The 25,106-nt window shown below is 40.3% G+C and overlaps 2 protein-coding genes across 2 annotated transcripts; both read left to right on the forward strand.

Moving 5' to 3' along the window:
* The first annotated feature begins 1,863 nt into the window (after nt 1-1,863).
* On the forward strand, nt 1,864-6,716 carry myoz1a (myozenin 1a). The gene is made up of 6 exons (XM_069658104.1): nt 1,864-2,058; nt 3,816-3,902; nt 4,545-4,732; nt 4,881-5,151; nt 5,633-5,795; nt 5,877-6,716. The coding sequence occupies exons 2-6, from the start codon at nt 3,818-3,820 to the stop codon at nt 6,109-6,111; spliced, it is 942 nt and encodes a 313-aa protein (XP_069514205.1). The 5' UTR covers nt 1,864-2,058; nt 3,816-3,817; the 3' UTR covers nt 6,112-6,716.
* A 388-nt stretch (nt 6,717-7,104) lies between these two features.
* On the forward strand, nt 7,105-24,243 carry hhat (hedgehog acyltransferase). Its single transcript, XM_069659216.1, has 12 exons — nt 7,105-7,192; nt 8,039-8,176; nt 8,261-8,325; nt 8,575-8,688; nt 8,782-8,976; nt 10,109-10,321; nt 10,624-10,801; nt 12,445-12,595; nt 14,334-14,369; nt 17,904-18,105; nt 18,839-18,983; nt 24,158-24,243. The coding sequence occupies exons 2-12, from the start codon at nt 8,056-8,058 to the stop codon at nt 24,241-24,243; spliced, it is 1,506 nt and encodes a 501-aa protein (XP_069515317.1). The 5' UTR covers nt 7,105-7,192; nt 8,039-8,055.
* Nucleotides 24,244-25,106: the final 863 nt, after the last annotated feature.

The following is a 25,106-nucleotide window of genomic DNA, read 5'->3' on the forward strand; positions in this document are numbered from 1 at the left end:
CACTGGAAGCATGGAAGCTTGTGTGTCAAAGTTGTACTGTACATGTTTTTCAGAAAAATACCTTTATTATTGATATGTAGTACCCAACTTTGTCACAAAAAAACATTATATTAAAACTACATAGGAACAGAAGGTTATTTCTACAACGTATATGTGGAAAACAGCAAGAAAAGAAAAGCACACAGAATGAAAAAAGGGACTTTGTACAGTAATTGAGATTAGGGTGTGATATGCGAGAAGACACAGACAGTGTGATATCAAGCAATGTGCTGCAGAGCCAAAGCGGATCCAGACAACATTCTGAGCCTTCCGCTCATTGATGGCCCTAGCATCATGCTGCATGCAAGGTCACATTCACAGAAAAAAAAGCATCGTTCCCATGCACAACAGTTTACATTCTGCAATATAAGTGGACTTTATTGATCAAACAAATACTGTCCACACTCTTGTGTACTGCAATTAAACCCTATGTTTTCTCAGTCTGGATCAAGATTAGTTATGAGTTATGTTATGATTAGTTATAAGTCAACAATATAAATGTGAATTATAAATAAATCTATCAAACTTGATGCTAAATAAGACATTTACGCAGCGTACAATATATGAGATGATTATACTATTTGGCCCTAATTTAAGGGTTTGCAATTTTCTTTATGAAATTATCCATCCATCCATCCATTATCTATACCACTTATCGGTTGCGGGGGTGCTGGAGCCCGTCCCAGCTGTCATTGGGTGAGAGGCAGGGTACATCCTGGACTGATTGCCAATCAATCACAGGGCTGACACATGGAGACAGACAATGTCTCACCCTCAACTCAAACCTAAGGGCAATTTAGAGTCACCAATGAACCTAATGAGCATGTCTCTGGACTGTGAGAGGAAGCTGGAGTACCCGGAGGGAACCCACGCATGCATGAGGAGAAAATGCAAACTCCACACAGAAGGAAGGCCCCCTATGAACGAATCAGGGTTCGCACTAGGAACCTTCTAGTTGTGAGGTGACCGCGCTAATCACTGCACCACAGTGCAACCCCTTTATGAAATTATAAAATCTAAAAATGTGCACAATTTTGCAATTACTATAGTGCGGTAGAAAACCATTGAGTGTCCCCTGTATTATTTTTTTATAAGGAATTTGAAGAGTTTCTATTCTACATTTACAAAAACACACACAAAAGAGGCTCATTACCAACCAGCCTAGCTCTGAGACAGAGGGTTTTAAGTAATTACATTTTTCATTTATTCATGGTAAACAAAATCAAAAAGTATGGTGCAGGACAAGACAGGTATGTCTTTTAACTGGTTATTGGCCTTTTGATACTCTAGTATTTGCATAAGCTGTTTTGGACATGTAAACATTGCTAGTATCTGTCAGCTCTGTCTCCATGTTTGTCATGTCCAGTTACATAATGCTTCGGAGAAACTGAAAATGTGACAATCTAGTGTCAGGTTAGGGTAATGAAGGGGGTGAAGGAGGTAACCCTTGCTGTGAAACACAAGCCGACATGGCCCTTATATAAACACATATGCTTAACCTTAAACCTGCACTGTGAACTCACATACGTACATACTCTCCCTCCCTCTCGATATCTCTGTGTACCCCAAACACACCCCAGAGTCCCCTGAGGTTATCTTATAGCTCAGTTCTGTTCCCCTCAGTCTTGCTGCTAAATATAGGCTCCTGAACCATCTGTGAGAATGATTTTGTTCCCTTAATATCCCCATCAGCACTTTCAGCTAGCCAACAGAGACTTGCCCCCCGCCTTAATGCCCCCATCCCTATTCATACTCCTAACTTCAACCTTCCCCCTCCTCCCGTCTTGACACCAACACTGCTGCCACCCACAACCCCAACCCTCTGGAAGATCTGCCATCTGAGTGTAGGCTTGGTGTTTTGCACTTCCCGGGACCTGGGTCCAGCCATACGAAGGGTCAGAGGCACTGAGGGATTTGTAAACTTGTGATCGAGATCACCAGCATTGAGCCGAGGGTCTCCTCTTCTCTGTTTGGTATTTATAGGTCTATCTCTCCTCCAAGGATTACAACAAAAACCCGGTGAGTGGATCTGCATCGCATCGGTTTTCTTGGCTCTACTAATCAACCAGTAGCTTGATTGTAAAAACTACAAAAATGGGGAGAGTGCATACTGATGTGCAAAATGTTTCAAATCGTGTTTTGAGTTTAAGATCTTTGGGTAAAAAATTGCCGACGAAGGCCTCAACAACTCAGTAAACCAGATTATTACTTTGCTATTGATGAGAATGCTTTTGACTCAACCAACAATAAGAATACTATCTTTTTGGGAGTAACTTTGTTGCTTTTAGATTTTCTTTGCACATCTTAAAATGACCAAAGGAATGGGTGAATGTGCTGACCATCCCTCTTTGTGGGCGTTGCAGAGATTTTATATGGTGTTACTGAACCCTGATGGGGGGTGGTAAATCTGCGCACCAAGGGTCCCTAAGATTGTAATTACTTATGGCATTAAAACAGTATCCAAAACCCTCCTTCTTAACAATCATGGCCAGTGCAGATCTCGACAGTGTTTTGACAGTGGTTCAAACATACATCATAAATTGTTTTCTGGAGGTGCGTATTGTGTTCCTGAGAGTTGTGTCAAGCCCATTTGATAGTCGAATGACGCCATCACACGTCGCTTAAATGTCTTGGCTGGAAATGGCTTTTAAAAATAGCTGCAGTGGGTTGAATTACAGTCAGTAGATGTGATGTGATGTTTTGCCCCTTGACTAGGCCTTAAAGAAAACGTTGTGTGCTGAAGGTGCGGATATGCATGTAGGAAGACAAAAAACTGTGTAAATGAACACATAAGATGAGTATATCTCAAAATATAGACAGGCACCAAAGGTTGTAAGATGTTCAATATTCGGTTGTTAATATTAAAATGCTTCAATACGGAGTGATATTTTGACAGATGAGACAGGCATACATGTTCTCTAGCAGGCTGCAGACTGGGGAATATGATCAGATCCTATTTTATGATCCTGAGTCCTTCGATTTTACTGCAGTAGAGAAGCATCAGAAAACATTGATCACTGACTTCTGCCTGCACCACGCATGCGTCTGTTTATGTTGACTCAGTCTGACAGTCCCCAAACAAAACTGAACCACACGTTAAGCTATACGTTTTCCTTGGGGCAGACATCTGTTCCACTGGGGAATGTGGGGAATCTGAGGGCACTGACATCCCCCTTGAACTTGAAAAATGAGCAGGGTCTTTAGTGTCTGTCCGTCTGATACATTCAAGCCTTGTGGATTCACTTTCAGGGGTTGTTGATGGCTGTAAGTGTTGACGGTGAGGAGTGATTTTGAGGACTCGGGTCATTAGTCGGATGTAATAGCAAAGCAGTGTGTGGAAGTTTCTTTCAACTGTGTTAATTATATCTTAAAACTGAAGCAAAAACACCAAATTCAGTTCAATTTCACCTGAGCTGGAGCACTTCAGCTATGGAGATTTAGCTCTATTATACTGCTAATTAACTAGTTTGAATAGAAAAAATATGTTTACTTTTTTCTCTCATGCTCCAGTTTTATTTTGTACTAAATATTCTACAATAGAAACATGTTATTGAGAATTACTGCATGGCTAAACATTGACATATTTTTATATTGGAAAGCTCTGACATTAGTCTGTTTTTGTTTCATGAGCAAATAGAAGTTTAGTTTCAATACTTCTTTCACTGCTGAACATATTCCAAAAGCACATTCACGCTTTCAAAGTAGGGATTTTTTCTTTGTGTTTGTAACCTTAAATATTGTAACTGCTTAAATCATGTTCTTTCCTGAACCTCCAGTCATGCCTCTGGGAACACCTGCCCCCCTAAACAAGCGGAAAAAGCTCACCAAGATCATAACTGACCTATCGCATATCACTCAGGATGGTAAGGCTGGCATGACATTACATGAATATGAAACTAAATGTCCATATGCTTGGTACAGCTCTTTCAAATAAACACAGAATACATAAATAGATGGATGATACTGTTGGTGCAGTTCTAGCCTTACAGGCTAACTGGGGTAATGTCTGCAGTAAAAGTGAAATAAGAAATGTATAAAAAATACCACATGACACAAAAAAAATCATATGCTGTGTAAAGAAATGTAATCATCAACAAGTGTGTAAAATAAAGTCTTAAGTGTTAAGATGTGCAAAAATTGTGTCATTATTTGAGGCGAAACACATGCATGGTAATGCACGGAGAGAGATGAGGAAATATTGTACCATGAGAGAAGAACATGATAAATGTTTGATTAGAATTATTAATTATATTAAGTATTACAACCCATCACCAGACAAGATTGATTACTAGTTTAAGTCAGTTTTTTTTGTGATTCTTTCACGTTTTCTAGTTTTCCTCTTTGGCTCCAGTGAATATAAATATTTGGGTAACAAAGCAAGGACTTTTTGATTCTTCTGGTTAAACATACCTATGAATATATTGATACAAGTTGTTAGAATTAAATGTAAAAGATTTAAACCGAATAGAAATAAAATACATTTTGTTCAAATGTCTCTTACCTAGAATATGAGTCGGAGCCAGAAGCGTCTGAGTTCGACTTGGGAACAAAGATCAGGACTCCTAAAGACATCATGCTGGAGGAGCTTTCCCTGCAGAAGAACCGAGGCTCCAAGATGTTCAAGATGAGGCAGCAGAGAGTGGAGAGGTTCATCTACGAGAACAACCCCGACATCTTCAGCAGTGAGTCTATGGTGAGAGCATAGTTCATGGAGGAAAACAAATCCAGTCACTTGTCTGTGATTACAAAGAGCATTTCTTTACTCTTTAAGATAGAGTTTGTTTTTGTCTGAGAGAAGATTTATTTCATTAACACACAGGATTCTAAACTTTTTCTTTCAGGACAACCTGCAGAAGTTTATCCCCTCTCTGGGAGGTGAGATGGGAGGTCAGATTGGAGGACAGATGATAAATGTTGGAGGGCATTTTGTTAGCAAACAGCCTGGGCAGGTGCATATTTTCGGGATGCATGGCGCAGGAGGGGCCCCTGTGCCTCCTCCAAAGCCTGGAAGCAAAGGTGCAGGAGGAGCTGGAGGTGCAGGAGGTCTTGGCGGCGGCGACCAAGGGAAAGGTGGACATGGAGAAGGAGGGAGTGGGGGGTCTGGACTGAAAGGTTGGTGTCATTTTTTTTTGAACAAAGGATTAATTCGCAAAAAATAACTATATCTCTTGAGATGTTTTTGATTTTGCTTGACTAATCAAAGCAGTTTAGTTTACTTCCACTTCTAAAGTTAACAAAATCGACCTATCAACACCTCTAAAGCTCAATATTTTTAACATTATATCTTGTTTGTTTTAGTGGTTCAAAAACCCAAGTGTTTCAACACTCTTGTCATCATCATTAGATTGTCAGAAAACCAGCTGGGACCAAATCTGGTAAACAGACAAGTACATCCCGTAAAAATAAAACTAGTTGTATTTTGTTTTATTTTGCTTCGTATGGCTTAAACAAATACAAACATAGTTCCAAAACATTTTCATCGACATAAATGACTAACAAGCATCACATATATCACTACAGCCAGTTCACAGTCTGTTTAATATTGTTTTACTTCCAACTTCAGTCAAGTGTGTCATATGCTCTCTCTCCAAAGGAGGTGGAAAAGGTGATGCAAGTAAGACAATTCTTCTGAAGACATACGTGTCGCCATGGGAGAAGGCCATGAAGGGTGATGAAAATCTGATAGCCACACTGAAAACTTCAATGCCTGGTCCCATTGACAAAAAGGATATACCCAAGTACAAGTGCTTTAACAGGTACCTCCCTCAAGGCCTATGTACTATAGGTGCTTTGAGAAAAACAGGGGTTTTAAGAATCCTCTCACCTTTCTTTACTAGGTCTGCCATGCCCTTCGGTGGCTTTGAGAAGGCCAACCAGTTCCTGAAATTCCAGATGCCAGAAACCGAGACAACCAAACCAGAGCCTGAACCTGCAGTGGTGTACCAACATGACATCGGCTGCCGGCCTTCCTTCAACCGCACTCCTATTGGCTGGGTGGGAAGTAGTGAGCCCAGCAGTATTCATATGGAGACGGATGCTGTACCCTTTGATGGAGAGACCGATGAGCTGTGAAAAAATATTCATACTGTGAATACACCCTCTATGCAAAAACACACACACACACAAACGCCACAAGAAAGAATGCATGCAAACACGTTCACTCACACAATAGACAAGCTTACAATTAACTGTCATGTTGATGAATTTGAATCTCTCAGTGTGGATTACTGAAAGCGTACGTGAAATGTGGTCATGTTCTTATTTTGCTCTGTATTTGTTTTTGAGGCAAAGACACAAGCTATAGATGTTATTGGGAGACGAAACATGAAACGTTTATCTGCTAAGTTCTTAAGTTGAGTCTACTTACTTCTTTTAATTTGTCAGAAAAGTTGGTGGAAAGTTGGAGATTTTGTTAAAGAGGAAAAATAAATCATGTATGATGGAGAGATTTATGCTTTGTTACTGGTTTGCACATTGTCAAGATGTCAACTTGTTACCATGTTTGTTATTTCCCTGTGCATATTTTGTTAAGATTCTCTGATAATTTGTTGTGGTATAAAACCCCCGGAAATCTAATTCAGGATGCATGCATAGTCAGTTGCTGATCACTTTACCTACTGTACAAACACAGTTTATCCACAATAAACCCTTTAAAACTGTAACCATCCTCTATGTGTGATGTATGAATTATGTCGGTCGTTCACTCATTAAATGTATCATATTTTCAAAGTTACTCACATGCTGTGTTTTTAGAAACCTTGATTATCATAGTGCCCATAGCTTTAATATAAATGTAGTTAAATAAAGTATTTAGCAGCATTAATTCAAGTAATTAATTGCAGTTTGTTAGTTTACATCTCTAACTTAAACCTACAGCAAGTATAAGAGTTTATTTTCCTAGTATAAGCCACAGACGGTGTACCCTCAATGGTATAAGCTGACAAACCACTCCCGCGCAGGTGGGGGCGGTAATTCTCTAAAAAGTTGTTTTCCAGTTAATATGAATGAAGCGGGTAATAAGAAGAAGAATTCAATACCTTTAAATGTTATGTGCCGGGGTGTACTAACGTCATGGTCCTAGGGTCCAAGCGCTACCAGACAGTGCAAACTACAATTTACAGCACAGAAATGGACACCAACCCTGCATTACTCGGTAACACTCCAACTTGTTCGAATGATGAGCTAGCTTAGCTTACGTTAGCTAACTGCCACACTCGAGTACGAAAGCGTACGGAAGTTTTACAGTAACCTAACAATGTCGGTATTAAAGAAATGACCAAATAAGCCCGAAAACTTGTACATACACGCCAACGATGTCTCAGTGGGGTCTTTATCATTTAAAAAAGCCATAACGAAGTCAAGTAGCGTTGGCTAGTTAGGTCGCTGCGCTGGAGACGTTAGCTACTTACTTTACTTTTACTGTTTGATCTACGTCATAGGCTGCAGCCTCTGCGCGCGGCGTTACCTAGCAACGACCGTGATTTCTGATTGCTCACGGTTTGACATAAACTCACGAAGCTTACTTTAGTTAGCATGATAAAAAATACTACAAAAAATCAAACTTGGACTGACTTCTATTATCATTCGCTACGCCGTTCTTAACAGCGCAGCAATTCAAATTGTTTAACCATTCAAAGGCAGGTTTTAATAAAGTAAAATTAGTATTGAATTCCACGAACAGCTATGTAATGCACGCTACCATGATAAGTGCATGATGTTCATGAATGTTCCCTGTGTTTTAAAATTTGATGGTGTTAAACACAACTGTTTTTAAGTATAATGCGGTTGCTGAAGTAGTTACAGCACCATTTCTTTATTTGATAAGGAAATTCCTGACTGTGCTTTTATGTGGAGTTCTATGTAATTTATCTTTCATCTAGCTTCAACTGCTATTTAAATAATTAAAAAACATTTTAAAAGTATAAATAAAGTAATCTTAGTTTTACATTTAATTTCAGTTAACTCATTTTTAATGACTTGTACTTTGGGTGCACTATAGCACAGTGATTTTACCGGATGACATCTAAACAGAAGGCCCAATTGGCACCCCTGCCATGGATAGAGATCCTTGCGTATTGGATGCTGTCATTTGGCTCTCATTTGTACTCTTTCTACCAACTGCATAGATTCTCCAAAGGTAAGCTAGACGGACAAATATCAGTATGTTGGTGTTAACTAATAATTAGAATAAAGGTTCTTTGTTTGTTTTTTTCTACCTCAGAGCATGAATCAGGATTACAGAGAGAATTCCAGCTGGAAAAGGGCCTTCTTAAGGGGTTTAAAAGGGTAAGTTTAATGTTGAAATTGCTGATTTAAAGTTCAGTCAACAACCAACATTTTTTGTTACATACGTAGTGTACACTCCTTATTAAAGATATTTTGAATAACACAAAGTAAAACGCATTCCTAAATTTCAGTTAATTTGATTGTTATATAGAAATTAAAGCACTAAACATATTTTGAACATTCAAAGCCTCTTTTCAACAGGCTTCAGGTGTGTTGAAAACCCATGTTAAAGTTACTTGTTATGACCAGGACCCATCTGACTTTGAGTGGAGTTTCTGGACTGAATGGGCGAAGAAGTCTTTGCTTTGGACTCTTATTGGTCATGGCGTGATATCAAGATTGACCAGCATCTTTTACCCCAAGGTAGAGAGCATCTGCAGTACTCTTCAGTCGAATATTGCTTCTTGGCAGGAAGTGTTTTAATCCTACACTTTTTTTTTAATGTTTCTTCAACAGCTGAGGGTTCCAGCACTCACTGTATATGGCCTCTTAGCAGCCAGAAGTGTGCTGGGGAATAAAGGCATCGGTGTGCTGCTGGTACATTTGGGCCTGTCCTTCTCAGTGGCCCTACTACGCAAACCGGCTCTGTCATGGGCCTGTAACCTGCTGCTGCTGTCAACACTTTACATCAAACCGCTTCAAGAGACCCAGGTGAGAGTAAAAAGGCACATTTTACAAGAATAGGAAAGAATAAAGAGTCACAAGGCTCTGAAGATTTAAGGTGACCAAGGCCACTTAATGTGCATGTGCTTCTATACTTTATTTTATGAATATACCATGTATTTTATGGTATTGCTTTATATGCCAATTTCGAGAATAACTGTTCAGTCAGATTGTATTAATTATTTTGCATTACTAAATGTCATATATGGAAAGAACACAAGGGGGCGCATGGTACTCATTTTGTCGCTTGGCTCCATTTGTATTTCTGTAAAGCGGGATAAAAGTTCTTGGAATTTATTGAAAGCATCTGTATCAAGCAGGTTATCTCCAGTATTTTCTGGGGATTAGACGCTCGGTGTCTTTCTAGAAGCATCTAAAAATAGCCACCACTGAGAGGCAGTGGGAGAAATGCTCATAGAAAGCTCTCATAGTCTCAAAGTCTCAAACATTTATTGCAATCAACATAAAAGCCATATCATTGAAAAGTCAGATTTTACTAAACTGCATTGTTTTTTAAAAGAAAACGATGATGATGCAATGAGATACAGACAAAAACAAAAAAAAACTCAGTTTATTATGACTTAAGGAAGTTCATTCTATTCATTTGAACATTGATTGGTTATGGCTGACATTTGCTTTAAGCATTTAGTTGTCATCCAAAAACATCCTTTACCTGCAAAGTATCTGACAAATTAGGTAAAGGTACAGCCAAGTAGCTGTGCTTTGGTCACAATGGTTAGCAATTTTGAATAAAGTAAGTGAGAATTAGAACTGACAGATGTGTGAATGTCTCCTAAAAAAGCAGCCTCTTTCCCTCCTGCTCACCCATCCCACTCACACACACATGCATTTGCACAACTTGGAAAGCAATGATATTCCTCACGCTGTCTCGCAGATCTCATTAACGGTTGTCACAGGCATATTTTTATAAGGATGTGCCAACTGATTTTTATCATCAGCTGTATAAATCTGCTGTAATCTGCCCATAATGTTCTCATTTTGGTTGGTATTCTATTTAAAATACAGTGTGACTTAAATTTAGTTCTGAACTGTCACTATTTCTAAAAAAAGAAAGATTCCCAGGAATGTGTTAAAAATAATTGGCCTTGCCTCTACACAGAGAGGCTGGTACGAGACCGAGGAGGAGTACTATCTGCTACTCTTCAGCGTCGCTGTCTGCGGTCTACGCTTCATCAGCTTCAGCCTGGAGCATTGCTGGTGCCCTCTAGACCGTGGTGGAGTTGTGCAGCTCTGTTGGCTGTTTTCTTACACCTTCTATCATCCTTTTTTCTACAATGGACCCGTTATCTCATATAAAGACTACATTGAGCAGGTAAGAGAACCGAAAAAGGCTACTCCTGTATTAAACTGCGGTTTGGTCTGAAATTGCCTCTTTGGTTGTTGACAGGAGGAGGTTGAGGCTGATTGCTTCTCCTTAGTACAGGTGATCTCAGGTCAACTTTTTGGAAACGTAGACAATACACAAGTTTACAAGAAGATAGTATTTGAATTTGTAGGGAAATATCTGACATGTATTTGGTCTGATGTTGTCAGACTGTTACTTAAGCTATTTTCCTATATCCTTTTTGTTGTTTTTGCCACCCTGAACAACATGCTGACTTTCTACACTTACAGATGCGGAGGCCTGCTGAGGAAAGTGACATGGACAAATCTGCTTTTAGTTACATGGTGCTCAGATCAGCACGGATCATAATGTGGTGGTGCATCGCAGAATACATGATCCATGTAATGTACATGCACTCCATCCAGACCAATGAGACCTACTTGGAAATTCTTCCTCCTTGGGCCCTGGGTAAGTGAGTTTGATGTGTTGAGCTTTGATGTGTCTCACAGAAACCACCACATCAGACGCACATCAACAGGTTTTTTGAGATGCAGAATTTAAAAATATGTTACCCCTACAGGAGTTATCAAATATGCTGATTACTGACTCACTTATTTGCCTCAATTCATAATGAAGTTATTATAATTAGTGGTGTGAATTAGTTTGTATTTTAATAAAGTGATAGGATTCACAAATTGAAGGCATAATTAACCAGGTTATGTTTCCTCTAATGGCCCCATTGTGTCTTTGCAGGACACTTACAGCCTGAACTTTTTGTACATGCATATATGTACATTTTATATCCTTACATTTTTTTGCAGGTGGCTACTTTGGTCTATAGATTCTTTAAAATTATTATTATTGTTGTTTTTTACCTTTGCTGTCTATTAGATAGGACAGTGGATGGTTTTTGGAATATAAAGTGGGGGGCTGGAGTCAAACCTGGCGCCCCTGTCTCAAGGACTGCAACCCTGTACATGGGGAGGAGCACGCTCTAACCACTGAGCTAATCCAGCATCCTTGAAGTCAATTTCTTAGAAGTAAAGCACCTCTGGGATTTGAGTTTGTTTCACTCATTATAAATGAGTGTTAAATTCAATCAGTCATTATAATTATAATTTATCAGAATCAGAATCGGCTTTATTGGCCAAGTATGTTGGCATATATTTGACTCTGGGTTTTCTGTGCTCTCAATGCACAGACTCGCATAATAAACAGACATAGTAAACTTAAATACAAGGACAGGTTAGACAGGTAACACAGACACTTAGACACTAAAAACTATATACAGACCTTGACAGACAACAATAGACAATAGTGCAATGGAGCAATAGAGAGTGCAAAGGTGCAGAGATAAATATGGTTGTGAATCAAGTTGTTATGTAAGAGGTAGATGGTTTTAGTATTTACGGTATTTACAGAAAATGTGGATTGACCTTCGATGTAGTGATAATACATACATGATAAGAGGATGAATTAAGCAATGACAATAAATAATAGATAGCATATTTCCCATGTAAAGTGGATGTTTTGTATAACTCACATGTACAGTTGATTAGGTTATTACACATTTATCGTCCCTGACACTCTGGCTGAGTTAGCTGTTCATCAGAGTGACAGCCTGAGGAAAGAAACTGTTTCTGTGTCTGGTTGTTTTTGGCGTACAGTGCTCTGTAACGCCTGCCGGAAGGGAGAAGTTTGTGATCAGGTTTTTAGGAGTCTGCAGTGATGTTACCTGGCCGTTTCCTGACCCTGGACCGGTATAAGTCCTGGATGGAGGGCAAGTCCGTGCCAATAATCCTCTCTGCAGTCCTGATTGTCCGTTGCAGTTTCTGTCCTGTTTGGTGGCAGATCCAAACAGTGATGGACGTGCAGAGAATCCCTTCTCTTTTGCTCTTCCTAAAGTTTTTTTTATGGGACATGATTCCATTTTCTAACACAGGGTCTAAGGACAGAGGATGCTGCATGCTGTACAGACTGTAAGGCCCTTTAAGGCAAATGTGGGCTGTACAAATAAAATTAACTGGAAAAGGTCTTTGGAAAGGATAGAATTTGTCTTAATTATTAAAAATAGCGAAAATAGTCTGAATACCTAATTTCCCCCCCCACAGGCGGTCTGGCCCTGGCCCTGGTCCAGTTCTTCTTTGTGAAGTATCTGGTCCTGTTCGGCCTTCCTTCCATGCTGGCTACTTTGGATAACCTAGTTCCCCCAAAACTTCCTCGTTGTGTCAGCATCATGTACAGCTTCACAGGGATGTGGAGGTAAGATCATACAGTCGGACCAGCTCCAGTTAACACCACTGACATAAATACAATACATTCTTTTGATTTTGCACCATTTCTTAAATGAGTGGAAAGGCTTGCATCCATGGTATCCATGGGGAGAAGGTACATTTAATGTCAAGTGCTTCAAGTACTCACTTTGCTTTGGCAATAAGATTCAGACTGAACACGGGGGACTTTCTCATCTCCTGTCATTACTGGCAATCAGAACAATAGGTCACCTCTGCACCAGCAGCTTTATATAGTCCTTTCAGGCTGAAGCTAAAATGGGTTGTTCAGCAGGCGCATCCCTACATTGACTGCCCACATTTTTGTCTTTTCTATTTACCAGGTTAGTAGCTGCATCGCTTAGAACACAGAGTAAACATGTCTTAATGCTAAACTAAAAAAAATAAGATGCCAATGATAAATGTATGTCAGTGTCAGGATCTCACAAATGCCAGTTTGTCAGTGAATAACAAAAAGCATTGTAACGTAAGAAGATTTTGATTGCTACATTTATAAGCTAATTTCACACTTTGTTACAAATCAGAGGAAAAGACTATGCCTGGTTTATGCTGAAGGGGTCACAATTGCTCAAGTTAATGAACACACGTTGCAGTGCTTGTTACACAGGGATAAACTCCTTAATCAGCAAGACTTAGAATATAAAGGTTAACAACAGACTGCTAAGAAAAAAGGTTTTAGTGTCACAGGGATGTTTTTTGAGATCCTCAGTTGCCGGTTTATTAGTTACACCACAATAAAAACACAACAGTCCTTCACTAAATCCTACCCTCATCAGCGTTTTTAAAGCTCAGTTTTTGCTGAACAGTTTTAGAGACGTTTGTTCCCTCGTACGGTAATTTTAGTTACAGTTGAGTTACAGTTCAACAGCATTACAAACTACATCCTCGAAATAAACATGATTAAGCCTATTTATATAGAACACAATCAAAAACAGGTGGTACAAAATAATGGTCGAATAAAGTTCAGACAGTGTATATTTCAGATCAAATATTAAGAACAATGATCATAAAGTTCAATCCGAACCTGTCAAACACATTTACTACAGGACTTAAGTCTGCATTAGTTTAAGCCGGATGAACCTGATAAACTGGCAAATGAGTGTATAACCATGGCTCTAACAAAGAACAAACATGCAATTAAATAATGCAAAAACGCAGTGTTTGACAGTGACTAATTGAGCAATGAGTCATGGTTACACTGTAAAATCACCAGGACCGTATATTATCACAGCATATAATATATCACTTTCTCATAACAGAATCACTCTGTCCCTAAATGTAATTAATAAAGAGAAATGCCTTCTTAATTAAGAGCACATAAAGTTAAGATGGAGGGAGGGTTGTGTGTGTGGTCTTACAGGAAGAATGCACTGGCTGTAGACAAGATCGACCAATGTGCTGACGCCGATGCACTCCAATCCGGCCTGCGTGTGCTGAGCTGGCCAATGTTGACAACATTGATGGAATGCATAAAGCTGTCCACCGACATCATTGACAAAACGGCTTCAGTTTATAGGCTGCGCAAAAAGAAAAAACCCTCAATGCTTTTTCTAATCTTCTGAGTAACAAAGAGACACGCATGCATCATACATACTGCACCAGCCTCGGTTTATACTGTGTGAGGTGCAGTGCTCAGGTGTACCTTACTCAGTGCTATATTATTATTATGTAAATTTGTGACTCAAATATCCATTTTTGTTCTCTCGCAGGCACTTTGATGAGGGCCTGTATCGATGGCTCATCAGGTAAGAGGCACTCAATGAGCGGTGGACGGACTAATTCAGATGTTAATGCTTACAAAAATGTGAAATAGCATTGAAATCAAATAACAGCTTTTATATCAGAGTATCTACTTATCTGTCTATCTCTCTATCTGTACTATCACTTCTGTCTATCTCTCCTTTCATTTCTGTCTGTCTGTCTGTCCATCTGTCTGTCTGTCATTTTTGTCTACCTGTCTGTCTATCTGTCCTATCACTATCTGTCTGTCTGTCTGTCCATCTGTCTGTCCTATCATGTCTGTCTGCTGTCTATTTGTCCTATCATTTCTGTCCATCTGTCTGTCTGTCCATCTGTCTGTCCATCTGTATGTCCTATCATGTCTGTCTGTCTGTCTATCTGTCCTATCATTTCTGTCTGTCCATCTGTCTGTCTTATCATTTCTGCCTGCCTGTCGATCTGTCTGTCCTGTCACTATCTGTCTGTCTGTCTGTCTGTCTGCCCTTTCATTTCTGTCTGTCTGTCGATCTGTCTGTCCTATCATTTCTCTCTGTCTGTCTGTCTATCTGTCCTATCACTATCTGTCTGTCTGTCTGTCTGTCCATCTGTCTGTCCTATCATGTCTGTCTGCTGTCTATTTGTCCTATCATTTCTGTCCATCTGTCTGTCTGTCCTATCATGTCTATCTGTCCTATCACTATCTGTCTGTCCTATCATTTCTGCCTGTCTGTCTATCTGTCCATCCTATCATTTCTGCCTGTCTGTCTATCTGTCCATCCTATCACTATCTGTCTGTCTGTCTGTCTGTCCTATAATTGCTGCCTGCCTGTCTGTCTATCTGTCCTATTATTTCTGCCTGTCTGTCTATCTGTCCATCCTATCATTTCTGCCTGTCTGTCTATCTGTCCATCCTATCACTATCTGTCTGTCTGTCTGTCTGTCCTATAATTGCTGCCTGCCTGTCTGTCTATCTGTCCTATCATTTCTGCCTGTCTGTCTATCTGTCCATCCTATCATTTCTGCCTGTCTGTCTATCTGTCCATCCTATCACTATCTGTCTGTCCATCTGTCTGTCCTATAATTGCTGCCTGCCTGTCTGTCTATCTGTCCTATTATTTCTGTCTTTCTTTTCCTATCATGTGTGTCTGTCTGTTCGTCTATCTGACTAAACATTTATAAGCCCTATTAATTCTCTACAGTTTTAATTGCTTTATAATTGGAGTATCATGTGTTTAATAGCACTGTATCTGTTATTTATTGCACACTTACTGTAAAGAGCTCATTTCCTGCAGGGTACTGAACTTGTCAGTTGAATAACCTTCTCCAGCTGCCTGCCCACATGTTTCATCACAATGGACAAGGATGCTGCATTTGCATGTAGGCTTTCTCATGATTATGAGGTTGAACGTTAATGGTGAATAGTACTTCTGCTGCGTTACTGTTTCCGTAACGCCCAGGAGAAATGCCCCTTTGTTTAATATGTGCATATGTAATGGGAGCATTATGTGTTTGCGCACTCGTACTTTGGACAACACACATTGTTAGTTTGTCTACCTCTAATGATGCACACTCGGCTGAATGCAGCCTATTGGGGCTTTATGGTCCACTTGGTAGACGCTGGTTGCTACATTAAGGCAATGCTACAGTTGCACTTGCACGGTTGTCAGAGAACACACTGTGGTATTCTGGGAAAATGTTCTCTAATTAGTTTTTGTACTGACTGTTTTTTATGTTATTTGTCACGAATGAAGGTGTACCTGTACATCTGCTTTTGAGATATTAAAGACGAGTTTAAGATGAAATATGTAGTATCATTTTGTCAAAACAGCTCTGATTAATTCGCTTAAGATCCCAGAATTTAAATTGCAAATGTAAGTTTCCATTTTAGTCCTTGTTCATTGGAAATTGTTTTCTCCTGCTTAATGGAATCACTTGTAATTATGCTACTGCAGATGCAGAATGATACCCATGACACAGTGCCCCGACGTTCCTTCTAGTAAAAGTGCTCTTAAAGAGGTTTTAATGCGATGCTGAAATTCTGTTGAAATTGTCTGAAGAGCGCTAGATGAGTGCGTAGGTGTTTAGTGATGTGCTCCACATGACTCACTGACACCCCGTCTCCCTGGGCAGCTAAGTGGCTCATTCTTCGCCATTCCATTACGCTTTCCGTCTGTACGCCGCCGTGTCTCAGGTCCTCTGTTTCACACGCATAAAGAGCTCTTACAGGCTGTTTGATTGAGTTATTACAGAAACATATGAGAAGGGGCATTTGATCCCAAATCCTGAGGGAAATTAGTTGTGAACAAATGTGTGGGGGCATGTTTTGGGTTAGCTGGGGGTCAGCATTTAAGTTTGCCCTCCATGCAAAAAAAAAAAGAGTACACTGAATGTCTCTATGAGAGCACAGAGACCTTCGGTAAGCTGTAAAGTCTGTATGCATGTTGTTTTCATCATCTGCTTCCAGTCGTCAGGTGCAACATAACACACTGATTATTCAGGGTGTTAATGTATGTCCAAAAATTATCATATTTTGGATCACATCTGCTTATAATCCATCTACATCTCAATAATGTAAATATCTGAGTAGGTCCTCGGTATGTTCAGGTGTCCAGTCTGCTCTCGCTCTAACACTCTGGTTCCTCTCCATCTGCTCCAGCACCTACTTTCATCCTTCAATATGGCCAAGCTGGCCACTCTATTTAAGGCTCAGAAAATGCTGGCTCATCTTTCAGGAACATTGATTAGCCACAGGGCGGCTGAGATAATTAGTTCCCAGCTCAGCAACACTAGACAGAACCTGACGTTTGTTTCCAAGCGTGTTGAAGTGATGTAGCATGTTGAGACTCTCAGTACCTCTGGGACGGGCGACGACGTTCGCACAATATCTGAGACCATTTTTCTTCACAGCATGCACCCCATCTGCGCTGATTGGTGGGATGTTTTTCACATCAAGTGGGCTATCACATTAATATACAGCTGCTGTTTTTAACACCACGTCAAGCGTAATAACAGTAAAATTACATGCACGAGTTATGTGTTTTGATCATCTCATTAAGCCTGCTGCCCTTTTATTGAACTGTTTACACTCATTTTTACCCGAAAGGTTAGATTAGACCTTACCCAACCAAAAAAAGAAGCCAGCTGTGATGATAAAAAAAAGTGTGTTGAACGTGTGTCAGGGTTTCGGTGTGAATCACAGAGACCAATCTGGAACCATTAACCCAGTTGCAGCATTATTAAGAACATGAAGGGATTGATATTCCCTGGAGTGCCTCTATTTTTGCGCTGGACTTCAGAGCAACATTTATTTAATGAAAAATCAATGAACATGGCATGATAATTTATGTGACAGGCAGACCAATTCATTTGTGCATTATGGTGCTGTTTAACCCTCCCTCTCTGTTTCACATCAGCACTATTTACAGGCTACGGGCATCTGTGTCCTGTCCTTTCTATATGTCTGGTGCTATCAACATTTATTTGCTGTTTTCTGATTGGTTGGACACGTTATAATCTCCTTTGATAGTGTAATTTTTTCATGGTTTGTACTCATGTTGCAGATACATCTATGTGCCGCTGGGAGGTTCACACCACGGCCCTCTTTACAAAATGTTATCCACTGGCCTCGCGTTCGGATTCGTCTGCCTCTGGCACGGAGGCCACGACTACTTGCAGTACTGGGCCCTGATGAACTGGGCTGGAATTCTTGTGGAGAATGGACTAAAGTCTCTCTTGACGTCATCATTTGTACGCTCCATTGTTGTAAGTTTGCAATCAGAGACTTTCACCCGGCTTTTCCCAGGGTTGTGTCGGCCGTGACAACAACACAAAAAAGTTTTTTTGGCAATTTTTTTTGCCTTAATTTGACAGGACAGCAGAAGACAGACAGGAAATATTGTGAGGAGAGAGTGGGGGATGAAATGCAGGAAAAAGGCAGAGGGCGGGAGTCGATCCTGCGGCCACTGTGACGAGGACTGTAACCTCTGTACATGGGGCGCCTGCTCCACCAACTGAGCTAAACCAACGCCCCATAAATGTTGTTAAAAGAGATTATAATTGTATTTTGTTATATTACCATTTACTTAAGATGTGTGGGAACGATGACATCTTTCCTGTTAGCTAGAAATAAAGGGGTCATGTAATCTGATTTAATAAGAGGTAATGCCTGGAGCTCCAACAGTGAGTGCACACTGGTTGAATCCTGTCACATCTAATTGGCATGTATAGTTAACGTCCAACACTAACATGATTTAAAGTCTCTTTCCAATACATTGAAATTATAGACGTTATTCGTGCTTCGTTGGCCTCTGACCTTAAAGGAAGCTTCATGTCTCAAAATAGTGTTAAAGGCAGATAGCATACTGTGTTATCCTCCTAGTTTATGGTCACACAGTTCATTAGTGCCAGGTGCTTTGCTGCTCTTTGTTTCTCAGATTTATGATCAGATTCTTTTGTGTGTTCTCCTGCAATTGACTTGTGCTTACTGATTTCCCAGGAGCAGAATTTCTCTGCGGCAATGGAAAGGCGCTGCATTGCCCTTCTCTCTGCCTTCTCCACTGCCATGCTCATCCTCTCTAATCTGGTGTTCCTTGGGGGGATACATGTTGGCAGAATCTTCTGGAAGCGTGTCTTCGTTCAAGGTAAATTGCCTTCAACAACACAATCGCTCAATGGAATTTGTGTTTGCCTTTTATTGTGCAGGATTGTTCAGCTTGATTCAGCCGGGATTTATGTATTTGTTTCCCATGTGGACTATCATGCGGTCTTTTAATTTGACAGTTTAGTTGCGTTGTAGGACAATTCACAAAATCCTTCATTGGTGACGGCGGCTAAGGATAGGCTTAAGCAACATGAAGTGATTTAATATGCTGCTGTTCCATAGGTCTGTTTATTCAGCAGTAATATCAGTAAATGCTGAGGCTCTGGTTATACTGGGGCATTTTATGCATCTGCATGGGCAAACTCTCCTAAATAAAGAGACATCTGCTTTATGTTTGTGCCAGTCCCTGTTTTGCTCCCTGTGTCTTTATTTGGCTCATTTGGTACCTAAAGCAAGATGGCAGCCCCTCCTGAAGCCTGTATGCTAATGATAAGCAATCTGAGCTGCGCTCGCCGCTGGGCTGGGAGCAGAGTCGGTGCCTAGAGCTCAGCTCACTGCTGATATATTTATATTTATAAATATATTATAGAGATCTAACTTTTGAAGAAGACTGTTCATAAATGATGAAATAAAATGCAAAGTTTACTTATTTAAAGCATTAATAGATTTTATTGGTCTGATTTTTACCACTTAGAGAAACAAGCCGTTAACTCTACAGTGATATTGTCATATAAAGTACCACTGACATGTATTAGCAAAGAGTTGCCTATTTACACATCCAGCAGAAACAAACAACATTAGCATTTATTTCAAGTACTGTTTCTGGCCACCCAAATAACAGTCCAACATTATGATTTCTTTTAGCTTTGTTTTGGTCTCCATCAACCCCTGAAGGAAATCTCTGACTCTATAGATACATGCTTCACTATGTTCACCAGCTAAGCTTGTGCTAAACAGGTAGTGTGTAGCATGTTTATCACAGGTGTTTTGGTGAAAACACATGCCTACTGCAGCTTCAAGTTGTAATCTCGTAGATCTCAGCTTCGTTGTCTTTGGCGGCACCTATGGCGATAAACAGTAATTGCGGGAGCACCAGATATCCAGGCAGTGTTGCACACAGTTGGATCCCGTTGTAACTCTTGATTTACCTCGCTGACGGTCGCTTTCCTTTTTAGACTGTTTGCCTTCATCTGAGCGTCAGATTTGTTTCTTTTTCTTTGGATTTTCACTTATTGTTGAAGTTGTATCTGTAGTCATCGATCTTTTCTTTGTTTGTTCAGCCATAGTAGATTACTGTTTACTCGCAACACTCGCAGAGACCGGAAAAGCAGCCGCTTAGCTCCGCCTACCCTCTCTAGCAGACCAACCACTGCTGAGCTCTTTAAGCTCCAAAACAATGAGCTTATAGACACTAAAATGCCCCGTACAGTCTAGAACGACTGCAGGGCCAGGTGTGTGGTTATTGTCTTTGGGTTTGTCACTATGAGTGACCCCTATCACATTCAAAAGCTAATTTGATCCATTGTTTTTCTACAAATTTTAATATGTACAGCTTTAAAATAGATAAATGTTGTATCTCTCTGAATTCAGAGGCTAAGTTTAACGTCTGCATCATGTGCAACACAAAAGGCGGCTCTGTCATAAGTAAAAATTAACCTCTCTGTGTAAAAAAACAATGGCTCACGTTGACAGTCTATAATCATTCAAGTTAGATCTGTTGTGATGTGACAAAACCAACGTTTTGAGAGCATTTTTAAGGTTTGATTTCTCATTAAATCACAGTCACATTGTGATCAGTCCATTTTTGTTTAAGAAAGAAACTCACTTGTTCTGGTCTCAAACTTTCTCTCTCTCTACAGTCCCTATTTTACGCTCATTATCGCTTATTCAGAGTGGATAACATTTCTCCTCTGATTGTGCTGACAGTCTTACGGCCTCTTGAAGTCGAGTCGAAGCAGTCTAAAAAAGGTCCCATTCCAGTCACCACTCAAGCTTTATTAAGACATTAAAGGCTGTTGGAAGCCTGGCAGCTTGAAGCAAACTATATGTAACATCACGCTGCTTCCTGCACTCCTGACCCCTTTCACACGCACCATACTGTAGACTTGTTTTAAATAAGTTAGGAGAAACCTAAAAATAAGAACGGGGTGTTTGAAATTACCATTTCTGCTGTGAATTATTGAGCGTAAGAACTAGAGACTAAACTGAGAATCTCAGTTTGCTTTCACAGCGATTCATTTCACCCGTTAAAATACTAAAAATAGATATTTGACATGCCACTGCCTGATGCTTACTTTGAATTTTACATTGAGCGTTCACTGTGTGCTTGTGTTGTGTTTTAATTAGAAATATAATGCACCCACTATGGGATATGCCCAAAGCTATTTCTTTTGTCTGCATGTGTCTGCATAATATACCACAGAGGGAGAGCGGTGGCTCGCTTCATTAACATAAGATCAATGCTTTTAAATCAGCCTGTCTGGGATCTTTACTGGTGCAGGCTGTAGCGTAATTGCTCTCTGACCTAACCGGCGAAAAAAAGAAAATCCCTAATCACACTTTGTCTGCAGTCGCATGTGTTGACTGAGGATGTACTTGGTGTCTCATTGAGTTGCACGTGTGTGTGTGTATGTATGTAAGAGCACTGTAAAACAATAGTGCTGAGCGACATAGAGAGTTGTTTATTGCGCAACATATCACTAGCCACAGTATGGAGAACGTGTTCACATTCTTATCTCTATCTGTGTCTATAATCGGATGAATGACAGAAATTATCGGCCGGGCTGATATTCGGCATTTTGACGCATATCGGCATCGGCATTTATTTTTTTTTATCCGACGGCTGGCTGGGTTTTTTACTCGCCAATATGTTCACTTTTACTGCAAATAAATATCGGCTCCAAATATCGGTTATCGGCCTCCTTGACTACTATTAATCGGTATCGGCCCTGAAAAAAAACATATCGGTCTATCTCTAGTATTTTTCCAAACTTTTATCTCTAGGTTTTTTGGTGTCAAAGTGCTCTGGTTTATATTATATATTTTACATGGTTTATATGGTCTGAGTAGTATTGTCCAATCACGTTTCAGCAGCCTTTGGTGTATTCAGGAAAACAATCCATGTTTACTCATTGGCTAAAATGCAATCCCGGACCCCGTCAGCTGTAGTCAGGCGCTGATTTAACTTTTTATTAAACTTTATTAACCGACATCTGCATGCAAGTGCAGATAACACCCTGCTCGACGATGTAGTCTCACCACTCCAACTGTGTTCTTGCGTCTCAAGTTGCTATTTGGACTCTTAACAATGTAGAACGCGTGGAAAAGAATGTCTTGGTTCAGAAATCATTTTTTTATCTACTTATAACCGCTAACGAAAGCCTTTTAGAAACTGGTCCTCGCCTTGATAGCCGATCTTTCGTGACAGTCACAAACAGATGTTGGGACATTTCACTTAAAACCACACATATAAGAAAAGTCAGGGAATCACCAAAGTCCGAAGGATTCAATCGAAACCATCACTGTGCATTTGTCCGTGTAAACAGACACCAATCTACTGGAGGCGGACACATCATCAGCACTGCACAACAAATGAATACTCCTCATTAAAAAATAACTAATGTTTATCCCAAAGAAGACAGGAGAACTTTAAACTTCCTGTAATTCATCACGTGAGCTACACAAGCCACGACATTGGCTGACTGCCTCCAGTGGCGTTTTCACAGCACATGCCATGCATGATGGCAAAGACCCCACTAATCAGTGATGAAATTTGTTGCCAACTATTTTAATAATCTATTTTAATCGATTAGTTGTTGCAGCCCTAATACAAAATTTCATGTCTTTTAATTCAATATTGCGGCGTTCCAGTCCAGACAAAATGTTTAAGACAGACAAACAGATAAAACAGACTTTGCCGTCCGTAAAGCAGTACTAATATAGCACAAAGCTCACATTATGTCACAAGCACATGAGCTGTTGCATGTTTCACTCAGCCTAATGATAATACATTCACAGAGATACAAAAGAGAGACCAAAGCCAATACATTGTCCGCTTTCACTTCACTGAGACGTCCTTCAGATCACTAATCAGCGCTGTGTTTAGTCTTGAGTTGCGTCTCTGCACTTGGCCTTGTCACATCATTTGAACTCTAAGCCCTCTGATAATCAAGTTGCAAAAGAAACTGTGTAATTACATCACTGCTTGATTAGAGTCATAGTTACAAGCCACTGGCAGAACTAGGTTATTCATTAAAAGTTGTTCCACTCTTCATCTCTTTTCCAGAGCTTCGTGATTAGTAATTTAGAACGGCAGAGCCCGCACAACAACTCTGATACACTCCATAAAGGCAAGAAGATCTGACACTCTTCTCAATTGTTCCCACATATTGCTGTTTGTGTTTGCTTCCTTTAAGCACTGTGTTAGTTTGAAGTCAGTGTCAGCAGAAGTTGGACGACTAGTTGGAGAATTTATTTCACACTGAGGGTGTTAATGAAATTTACATACCTGCAAAGACCGAACGCTGGGACGCCTTGGCACGCCGGCAAGACTGATGCATGCTGGGCGCAGAGTAGAAAGGCTTTGGTAATCAAATTTAATGTAATGTGATTAAACTAATTTATAATTAACTGGCATTTACTGGAAACTTCTTTCTTGTAAAGACTATTATTTCACATACTTCAGTTTTGTGTTGTGCAACTGTCATCAAACGTGTCTTTTCCGGCCTTAGCTGATGTAACCTTCCTCTTATGCAGGCAGGAAACCGGCAATGCAGCTGCGCACAAAGCAGCCCGTGTGTATGTGAATCAGATTTTGACATGAATAGAAAAGAATAGATTATTGGAAAGCATTGTGGGTGCAGGTGCGGGTTACCGAGATAATCTGGAGGGAGGCCAGTTTCAGAGGAGGTGCAGACAGCTGTCCTTACCTGCCCGCTCCACTCTCTAAGAAGCAGCTATAAATAGAAAAAGAGAATCACCATAACACAGCAGTGTACAGCAGAGAGACCTGGCTGCTACAACTACTACAACTGTCACTGCTACTGTTACTCCTGTCTCTCGTCTTCATAGTGGTTACCTTAAAAAGCAGCATAGCAGTGTAGTTTGATAAATGAAACCCTGATGTGGGATAAAAGGAAGAAATCCTGAGATTTAAAGTCGAAATATTTCCGCACACAATCAAATAACGATGATTATATTTTCTTTTGATTTCAGGCTGGTCTACCGTGGCCCCGCCCATGCTTGCTTTCCTCTACTGCTTTGCTCAGATCGGACTCGAGTGGACTTCGCACCCACCATGAGTCACCTTGACTTTGTTTCGGAGCGAGAATCCCTGCTACCGGACAACCAGAACAACCAGCTGAGTCCTCATCCTTACCAGCCAGAGAGTCTGTGGCGAGGCTGGCCTGTAGCCACAGAAGCTGTCCAAACCTGGCTGAGGTGAAGCTGAGCAGCCACTTTTTTACATCCTGCAAAATCTGTCTGTAAGCTAAAACTGAAAAGGATCAGTGTGGAGTCTCCGAGGAGAGAGTTTCCTGTACTTCTGCGAAATATAAGTGCACACAAAACTGTAAAAGAATGGGTGTAAATTCAGGGAAGTGTACACGAGCATCGCTGGCACTTTTAAGGCCTGTCAACCAGTAAGCTTCACTGATTCACCTTTTTCTACGAAACTATAAAGAAAATACAGGCCCTGAATCTGTCTCGGTTATATGACTCTGATAAGGTATTGCTCGTTGGTGCGGTAAGCTGGAGAAATGCTAATTTCTTATTTACCGTGTTTTAGCTGCAGAAGCTGTTGTGTGCTCAGGTGCAGACAAACAGGCCCAGAAGGCTGAATAGAGCCGCAGGAACCCGATCAATGTTATTATTTCCTCCACAGACGCAGTTTGTGTAAAATAGATATTAGTATGTATTGCTAAAGCTTGCCAAAGCTTCAGGTACACAATGGTAGATGTCTTTTATCCACTGGAATGCAGAGCGAAGCTATTTTTTAAGGCATAGAGGGAAAAAAGCACAAACTACTCAATGCCTCGGTCCATGTTTGGATTAAATCCTTGTATTCAAAGTGGTTATGAATAGCCGTCTATCCTTCAGTGTTACAGTTGATTACCTTACTGTCGCTGATGCATGAGCCATTTGTGTGTATGTCCTGTTACATATA

The sequence above is a fragment of the Semicossyphus pulcher genome, unplaced genomic scaffold (assembly GCF_022749685.1).
Source record: "Semicossyphus pulcher isolate SPU_LCO1_2020_fin unplaced genomic scaffold, fSemPul1.0.p SCAF_12, whole genome shotgun sequence".
NCBI classification, from domain to species: domain Eukaryota; kingdom Metazoa; phylum Chordata; class Actinopteri; order Labriformes; family Labridae; genus Semicossyphus; species Semicossyphus pulcher.

Bases quoted from the DNA above. Each gene is read 5' to 3' on its own strand.
- myoz1a (XM_069658104.1), top strand. From the start codon at position 3,818: ATGCCTCTGGGAACACCTGCCCCCCTAAACAAGCGGAAAAAGCTCACC. The intron at 4,733-4,880 runs GTGAGAGCATAG...TTTTTCTTTCAG, and splicing joins TCTTCAGCAGTGAGTCTATG to GACAACCTGCAGAAGTTTAT. The intron at 5,152-5,632 runs GTTGGTGTCATT...CTCTCTCCAAAG, and splicing joins TGGGGGGTCTGGACTGAAAG to GAGGTGGAAAAGGTGATGCA.
- hhat (XM_069659216.1), top strand. From the start codon at position 8,056: ATGACATCTAAACAGAAGGCCCAATTGGCACCCCTGCCATGGATAGAG. The intron at 10,322-10,623 runs GTAAGAGAACCG...CTACACTTACAG, and splicing joins ATAAAGACTACATTGAGCAG to ATGCGGAGGCCTGCTGAGGA. The intron at 18,984-24,157 runs GTAAATTGCCTT...TTTTGATTTCAG, and splicing joins GAAGCGTGTCTTCGTTCAAG to GCTGGTCTACCGTGGCCCCG.